The 9,297-nt window shown below is 36.3% G+C and overlaps 1 protein-coding gene across 1 annotated transcript; it reads right to left on the bottom strand.

The window, feature by feature from the left end:
* Positions 1 to 6,190: 6,190 nt before the first annotated feature.
* Positions 6,191 to 8,487, bottom strand: LOC137920048 (uncharacterized). The gene is made up of 3 exons (XM_068763279.1): positions 8,451 to 8,487; positions 6,391 to 6,655; positions 6,191 to 6,332 (listed from the first exon to the last, which is right to left on the bottom strand). The coding sequence occupies exons 1-3, from the start codon at positions 8,485 to 8,487 to the stop codon at positions 6,191 to 6,193; spliced, it is 444 nt and encodes a 147-aa protein (XP_068619380.1).
* Between the last annotated feature and the right edge of the window lie 810 nt (positions 8,488 to 9,297).

Here is a 9,297-nt window from a genome sequence, read left to right as displayed (position 1 = left end):
ATGTGAACAGAAGCAAAAAACTAATATCATGTATGTATGTTTTTACAAAAAATACAAAAATAAATTTGGTAACGAACAACATAACTTATTAGATAAACTATCGCCCATATCCCATTCAGAGTGACTTCTTATACTCGTAGGTGTAAAAACTTATAGGTCTCAAATTCAAAGTATAGCTCATTTCCTAAATACTTTTCTATTTAGTTAAAATGTATAGTAATGAATAACGCAAAGAAAATACAGTAAAAATAGCGATTTTAAAATTAGGATCACCGTATATTTCAATTAATTATTGTTCACTATCTGTTCTTATCTTGCAGACTTTGTACTGCTAGAATTTATTGGCCTGTCCTATTCCAAAAGAGTTTCAGAGTGATCACTTGATTGCAAATAGATACAAAAACTTTTAAGATCTTTGTTGGCAAATGTGCTATACATACTCTTTTTTAAAGGTTTTTTTTTACCCATAATCAATCACCCCGTGTATTTTTTTTTATTTTGTTAACGATTATTGGCGAGTTAATAATTTCATAAGTATATGAGAATGCAAAAACTACATTAAATTCATGTCCATGTTAACATGATACTAAATCTAGGCGACTCAATGAAAAGGTGAATGTTTAATCAAGCGGAAGTCCGAAAAGAAAGAAGAAATGGTGAATGAAATTGAATTTCATAAGAGCAAATCACACCACTTCCTATTGGCATTTGCGAGAGGTTTTTGATAATCGACAATTCACATGAATAAAAATCTGTCTTTAATTTAAAATATTACTGAAAAATGTAACATTAATTGAATTATATAACAATGTGTAACTAATAAATATGTAAATCATTAATGTTAAAGGTCATAGGAAGTTCCTGCATATGGGCAGCGCAATACCGTCATCTGCTGATATGATGATGATGATGATGATGACGACGACGACGATGATGATGATGATGATGATGATGATGATGATGATGATGATGATGATGATGATGGTGGTGGTGTGATCAATATGTATTGTACTGTATTGTATCTGTGAAGTATTTGCTGTTAGCCTTAAGGCTTTTATAGCTTTATCGGTAATGAGTTCACGGAACGGAAGGGTCCGTGAACATGTGATTAATATAAAATGGATACCCTGTTAATCTTGCTCTTAGAATAATTTGTTTCTGCAAGTGCTCTGAACGAAATTAATCATTACTTTACCTTTATATTACGTTAATTTTTTTTATAATATCTTAGGCATGTTCCACAAAATTATTTTTTTTTATGTGAATGTTATTTTCAATAATATTGACATAATATGAAAACTAGTGCGGCATAAGATTTTAGTTAACAGGGTCTCCAAGCACGGCATTTTTATTAAAAAGTATGTTTATTAAATTGTAGAATTACACAAGTAATTACAAGGAAAATTATTAACTTAAAATAAATTACGTAAAAGGAGATTCGTAGACGATCGAAAGTAGCTGAGATAGCTCAGCGAATTGAAAGTTGAATTAGCAGTTGGTAGGCTACATGTCGCGTAAAACAAATGGCCACTGTGGTCTTAAGGTTTTAGAGTGAAGATCTCCGATTAGCAAGCAAAGCCAGGAAGTCCACTCACAAGGTGGACGGATGAACTTGCTCGTTAAGGATGTAGAAAGATGCTGGATACAGGCTTCTTAAAATCAATCCCATTGGAAACATATGGGGAGACCTTCGTCCACCAGTGGACGTCCCACGACTGATGATGATAATGATAATGAAATCAGATAGGTGCTTTAAAACATTATAACGTTCAACTTCATTTAATAGAACTTTTTATTTTAAGTTAATAACAAATAACAATAGTAACATCAAAAAGGCTCTACCTAGTGGTTTGGTTTTTGACGATACGATTTACGATAACACCTGTATGAGAAGGTAATTGATTTTATCATATGTATCGTTATGTTTTCAATTAACCAAACAACTCTCTGTATTCTTACCTTCATAGGACTATTCACTTTGAACCCTAACAAAATAAAATGAAATTAAATTTTCTGGACAAGTTATCTGTTATAAATGGTGATTGTCATAAATATTCTTAATCGGTAACGTACTGTATCTGAACGATGATGATAAAATATCAATTAAAAATAAATAATCACAGCAATAAAATGTTATTCAATAACATATAATGTTTTCGTAAAAATGTACTAAGAAATCTTTATGTCCCTGATTCAATTGCTTTGTATCTTTTGTAGGGCATGAATATAATTTATATTTTTTACAAAGTCGGCTTAGTATATATTCACCTTATTCGTTTATAAGTAATCTCATATTTGATGAAGTATGCGCCTTACCCCAATCCTTTTCGCATCATTTATTTTTACGCACCCGACACAGAGTAATAAAATGGCCTTTTAGTCAACATATACGATGCCCATATTTATTGAAAATAGATAACCTTGCTTATATAGTTTATCCTGATCCTTATACCTCGCTTATTATAGTGCCATAAAAACATTTTATGATGTGAATATTTTTATGAAGCTGTAGAGATCAGCATTGGTAAACTTGATAATTTTGTAGACAGATAAGGACACTTTTCCGTTCGCCGGGCGCAATTGTAATTAATTTTAAATCAAAAGCAAGAAAAATCTTTTTCTTTAGTAAAGCTTTTTGTCTACAATTAATTAACATCTGCTTTTAGGCTACCATAATGATTCTGATTGCATGTTGAACTCATTGCTTCTTTGAAAAAAAAGACTGTAAGACTGTCTTTTCTAGTTCTATCTAAATGATTAACTATTATCTTTTTTATTACAAAAATCAAAGCTTTAGAAAAAAAGAAATGTACTTTATTTCGAATGAATTAAGAAGTCCCGTATAAATATTACGTGTATGATTGTAGGAAACGAAAAGAAATTTTTATTTAACGATTTTAAACTTGCGCCTGGCCAACGAAAAAGAACCAAGGAAACTTAGTAGAGTCGTTGTAATCAAATTTAGGGATTCTGTGTGTAGTTAATTTTTTAATCAGGCTACAGAAGCCCACTGCTGGGCATAGGTCTTCCATAAATATCTATGGGGAGATATACCAAAGTCGACAGGCGGTTTGGTGATCGCAGTGTGGTATTATGGTACGCAGGGGACATCATACATTATCTGGAAATTTGTTCGTGAACAATCCTATATAATTAAAGGAAAAGGTGTGAACTATATAACATTGTATCTTGGGAATCGAACTTGCGAAAAAGTCTTAGTCGTCTACCATTGGGGTACCACTGCTACTGCTCCTGTTGTGTGTCAAATACACAAATATTATATTTTATTAAAAGATTTAAATTAAAAATATGAACTGCGAGCTAAAAGATGTGTTTCCGTTTCAGTATATATTAGTTTTGCATTTAACATTCTATGGAAGTTTTTAAAGGACAAACGGCAAACTCTGTATAATATCTTAAGCGTCGTGTAGTTTAAAACTTTTTAGTGATGGTGATTTCAAATCCTTTCTAACCAAGGATGTCGTCGTAAGTGAGCAAAAAAATAAAAACAATATTAACTTACCTAACCTAAATATTGTCATAAGGAAGTGAGAGGGACAAATGATCGTAGTGGCATTTACACATGGATACTTTAAAGTACGAAAATGACATTTGTTGTTGTTCATGATAGTATTTTACATTTTAGAAAATAAAAAAAGTTGTTTAGTTTCCAAGTGATGTAACACCAGTAGGTTTTTGTACCACAGGTGTAGACTGACATTTTCCCAACATGTAAATGCATTTATTTGATTGATGAATTAATTATGCATTTTATTGCTCTGGTTGGCATCGCTTGACTGTCATAACGTAGTTAATTTATTTTGATTTGTAGTAAAATTATTAACATTTTTATCAATTCAGATTTAGGACGTTCACTGTTATAGGACTAGGATTGGATATAGGCCTTAGATTTCCAATAGGACTGGTAGGAAGTAGCTGGTATCCAGTGTCTTTCAACGATCTTAACAAGGTCATTTGTCAACCTTGTGGGTGTAAGTTTTATGCTGCGTTTGCCAGTTCGTGGATTCCAGTCCAGAAACCTCAGAGGCCATTAACTTTGCATGCATATGGTTAAGTTAAACCTGAACCTATCATAGATTTATAAATGATCATTTATTATGTTCATGATTGGGACTTTAATAAAAATAAAATGGTTTAATTCCGTTTTTGTTTAAGTCAAATACGCTTTCGTCTCTTATCTTAATACAGCGATGTGGTGTATACGGGTGTATAGACACATTACAGATTGTTCTCCGGGCGGTCTGTTATCGGCTTAAGCTTACGTTTGTAGAGCTATCGATATCAAACAATTATAATGAATTGAACACAATATCTACTAACATCCATTCTGTAAGGATAACAAATTTGTAATACAAATAGTCTTGGTATTAATAATAACAAAATAAAAATAAAGACTACTAGAAATGCATTAAAAATTTAAAGTAATGAAATAAAGTTATAACATTGGAACGCTGTTAGGTATTTTAAAATTACTTTCAGCAAAGTGCATATCGGTAAAAGTCTAAAATAGTTCACTTCTGGTGTCTTATTTCACAGTGCTATCGAAACTGCTGTATCATGTCTTGAAAGAGCAAGGAGTCCTGCACTGGATATTCTACAGCTCTAAAAAGATGACCATGAACTAATACAATTAAGCAAATTATTTATAGCAGTGTTATTGTATCAGTTATGTTACTAATAGAGAAAATAGCATTGGTCACTAGTAGCCAGTTGTTGTATTCTGAAATGGAAGATCACTTTCACCCTTTTTAACAAAAAATTACATTCGCAGCCTTATTCTATTACAATAATGGATGTTTTACATGTTTATATTCAAAATACTACAAATTGCTGATGCACGAAAACACGGACCTTTTTCGCTTTGAACCTTGTGACATCAAGACTTATCAAATAGAATCGTTTGAAACAGCCAAGTGGAATATGTTCAACCTTTACTTGAAAAGGGGTTGGTCAAAGATATCAAAATATATTACATTTACGACTTTCAGGATTATTATATATCTACATATACGTTTTAGTATATTTGTCAAAGTATTTGCATAGTATTAAAGTTTGTTATGGTCGTTATAGGTCGCTGGATGTAGGCCGCTTTCAACCGGTCCTTTTATAAATCTAGGATGTCCACCAGTTGATGTCTGACTATTAAATAACATCACGAAATTTTTTTATTATCATAGTATATATATATATATATATATACACATATATATGTGTGTGTGTTTATATATGTATATGTATATGTATACCTACCTAACCTAACTTAACTTTTTTTTTGTTTCGGTGGGGGAAATCTTTCGGTATTCAAGATGCCCTGCCTCTGGAGGGAGGACAGGGGTATGTAGGATTCCTAATCAATCGTCCGCCTCAGAGTCGCCGAAGCTAGTGGGAGTTTAGGGCCCCCAGCCTAAACTCCCGCGACTCCGAAGGCCACGTTAATGGTAGGGGAGCACCATTCATCGGAGGGCCGTCGTGAGGCACGTCTCTGCGCTGACGGAGTCGTCTCCGAGCGGGATCTGTCCTCTGTCGATCCCGTTCGGTCGCCTCCTTCTGGACCATGACGGTCTCACAAAAAGAGGCCACGGCCCTCCACGCCGATGACCCGCTCACCATTGCCGACACGACTGCTGGCAAGGAAAGGTCCTGTCTGATCTCGTCCGCCAGAATCCGCTGCTCCGACTGCCACGCCGGGCAGACCGCGAACGTGTGCGAGGCGAAATTCTGGGCGGCCCCTTCGCAGTGAAAGCAGTTCGCCGTCGCTTCGCGTCCAATCCTACACAGGTAATCACCGAAGCAACCGTGCCCAGTGATCATCTGCGTAAGCCTGTAGGTGAGCCTTCCGTCTCGTCACTGCTTCCAGGCCTCGAAGACGGGCAGGATCGCTCCAACGACGCGTTCGCGTTCGGTTCCTGCCGTCTGACCGCTTTGAGCACACGGTCCGGCTCGCCACCGCCGTCTCGGCGGAGGGTGCGGACTCGGTCGTAGAACCTGGCATCCAACTCCGCCAGAATGTCCAGGGGCGGAAAGCGCGCCAGGACTGTCTCAGCCTCGAACGATATCGTGCGATATCCGCGTACGATCCGTATGACCATCCTCCGCTGGACGTTGTAGATCTTAGTTTTACAGCGTCGAATCGTCAGCCTTTTTGCCCACACGGGCGCCCCGTACAAGGCTACGGACCGTACACCCCTGCATACAGGCGGCGGACTTTCTCCGTGGGTCCCCCGAGATTAGGCAGCAGTCTGTGCATGGCACCCGCTATCCTCTCAATCCGGGGGACGAGGCGATCGAAGTGCTCTTCGAAGCCCCAGCGACTGTCCAAAGTGAGGCCGAGGTACTTCATGTACTGCCCCACCGTGACATCATGCCCACCGACGCGACCGCGATTCGGGAGGTTCCCTCGTTCGACGCAACCGGTGGAACCTTAGCGCCTCGGTCTTGTTGGGCGCTATCTCCAACCCCAGCCCGCGTATTTTAGCGACGACGACTTCCGTCCCAAGCTCGGCGAGCTCCCTGGCCCTCTCGAAGTTGTCACCGCTGGCGACTACCAGCGTGTCGTCGGCGTAACAAACGACGCTCACGCCGGCGGGAAGACTGACTCGCAGAACCGCATCGTACGCAAGGACCAACCAAATTACTTGTTCAATGACAATTACAACATTACATTAATACATATTTACGAACTCGGAAGGATAAAATAGGTAGAAAAAAAAAGCTACAAAAATCAACACAATATCTATAAACATTTTTAGACAAGATTTCTTAAGAAGTCTATTATTATGTCTATCAAAAGAGTAAGTAAAACATTGTTTTACGATTTATCATTTCAAGTTTTAAGAGTAAAACAAGAAAACGTACCGCGGTAAGAAAGATGTAATAAAAATTGAAAAGCATCCCGCGAGTGGCTCGCTTTTACCTATTTATAGTCCACGCACGTATTTCAAACGCCGGTTGAAAATTTACTTCCTCCAACGCTTTTAATAACTGCCACAACCCCTTTAATAAATATTAATTTCTGGTCGTTTGTTAAGATTTGAAAATCGTTTTTGTCTAAATTTTTTCACGATATTTTCAATTTATTACACAAATGTGTGAGAGCAGATTTCTGCGTGGTCAACGTTGTCTAACACTTTCACGATCCAGAAAGAGGTCTTTGTTCGGGATTTTTCTTCGAGGCCAAATCAGAAATGTCGAGATTCGTAGACAAACGAAAGTGATCAATGTAGCTCAGCGGACTGGCAAGTTGAAGTGTCAGTGAGTGTCTGAGGTGGTCACCACATATCGACAAGCGCAGCTAAGGATGTTTACCTTCAAGTTAGACAGATGACTGTATTAAGGTCGTCGAGAAGCAGTCTGCATCATGCAAACGGTTTTAATAGAAATCTAGGCGGGAGATTAATATCCAATAGTAGACATCTTACAGCTGAAATAATGATGACATATTATATACGTCGAATAAATATTTGTACAGTTTCAATCGTGATGATATTTTGTATACTCTGCAATAAAAAAGACAGTTATTACGGTGCCTAATTCACTTTTGCAAGATTTTCTCTAGTGAGGTACCGTCACTGCGGCTATATAGATGTAATTGGGCTATATCACTGACCCTTAAGCTACGCTGCTTATTTATTTACTAAATTGTCTTTTAAGACAAGATTAACACTTACAAAAAGTTTCCTAAATCGAGATATCTTATTTCTATAAGTAAAACATAGGCAAACTCCCGAAATAGTAGAGGCACGATCATTCCCAGGATGTCATTTGAAAACATTCGCTTTTTCTTTTAATGTTGAGTATATTCAATTAAAAGAACGATAACTAGACTTTCATAAGGTAAACACTATATTAATAATGTAACGATTATGTGATATATAATATATACAGAGTATATGATTGTTTTAATCTCTATAATAATTAATAGTTCAATATCTCCAAACAGAAGTTTTGTGCTTTTCATAAAATGTATCGTTTATTATAACGAAAAATTCTGTGACAAAACATTGCATTTATATTAAAAAAAATGTAGTTATTGTAAATTTGTATGAATCTATGACACGTACTGTGAGCACCCTTATATTAAGGATAGGATAGACAAAATTATCATAAATAATAGCTATTTTTACCTTAATAAAAATACAAGAGCCGGGTTACCAGAAGCCAAAAAATGAAAAGGGTTTTTCATAGTTACAAAATAATACAACCACATTTCTTATGCATATTTTGTTACTTATATTTTGATACTGAACTATAGAAGTTAGTTTTAAAAGCTTATAACGAGTTTGCTTTTAATTTAGGGTATAACGCCGTGTTTGCTTCTTGAAATCATAAATAAAAAAGTGTCTATAGAGGTAACATCCGGTGAACTAGGTAGCCAGGAGATATTACTAAAACAGAATTTTTTATTTTCCAGGGAATAAATTACGAGGCACCGTGGTTTCTCTGGCTGTGCGAAGAGTGGTGCCTCATTTTGTGGAAACCATTCTGTGAATTGAACGCATCTTGTTATTTCTTAACTGACAAATAATAATCAGTAAGCATGCATCGAAAAGAAACACCTTTAATAGTAACGGGTCGCTCATATCGGTTTTTAAAAAATATATGAAAAATAACAATTCTGCTTTATGATTTTGATGAAAAGTTTTTTTTTCCTGAATGGAAATGTGCTCCGTCGCTCCTAAACATAATTCATTGTTTGAAACCGTTTCAACGTTCGAAATAAGATAATTTCGCCTAAGCGCTTGCGTAATTTGAATTTTGCAAGTGTGAAGTTATAGATCCCTCTTCAAAACCATGCACAAGTTTTTGGGAGCTCCAGAATAGACGCTGTTGTACTTTATTACTATTAGTAAGTCTTTTATTAATCTTCTAGAGCTAACGCTGGTGTTAGGACAGATTGCTGCAAATTAATACGCAAACTGCAACAATCTATCCTGATAATGAGTTCAACATTTTCATTTATTTTCCACGTCCTGCTGGGATTTTGCCTTGGGTCGTTTGCTGGTGAACGTTTTCCTCAAAATGTCCTTGTAATAAAATATTTTTTTGACTTGAAATAATATATTTCGATTGTGAACTCACGTTGTTTTCCGGGTCACTACGAAATAAAGACTAAATAACCCGCATTAATGACAAAGCGAACACAGTTACGACGAAATTGGGAATATAAAACCAAGTACCCGGCACCATGTCACAAGGACACCAACTAACAAACCTTTTTAAAATCAAAGAGCTTCCGCTCATTCCTATTCGCACGTCCCTAGTCTACCTCATCCTATC

This window comes from Battus philenor, unplaced genomic scaffold (assembly GCF_028537555.1).
Source record: "Battus philenor isolate CCGP_79_NKW_IND1 unplaced genomic scaffold, ilBatPhil1.0.hap1 SCAF_17, whole genome shotgun sequence".
Taxonomy (NCBI): Eukaryota; Metazoa; Arthropoda; class Insecta; order Lepidoptera; family Papilionidae; genus Battus; species Battus philenor.
The sequence above is the reverse complement of the archived record's forward strand: the minus strand, read 5'-3'. Positions and strand labels throughout refer to the sequence as shown.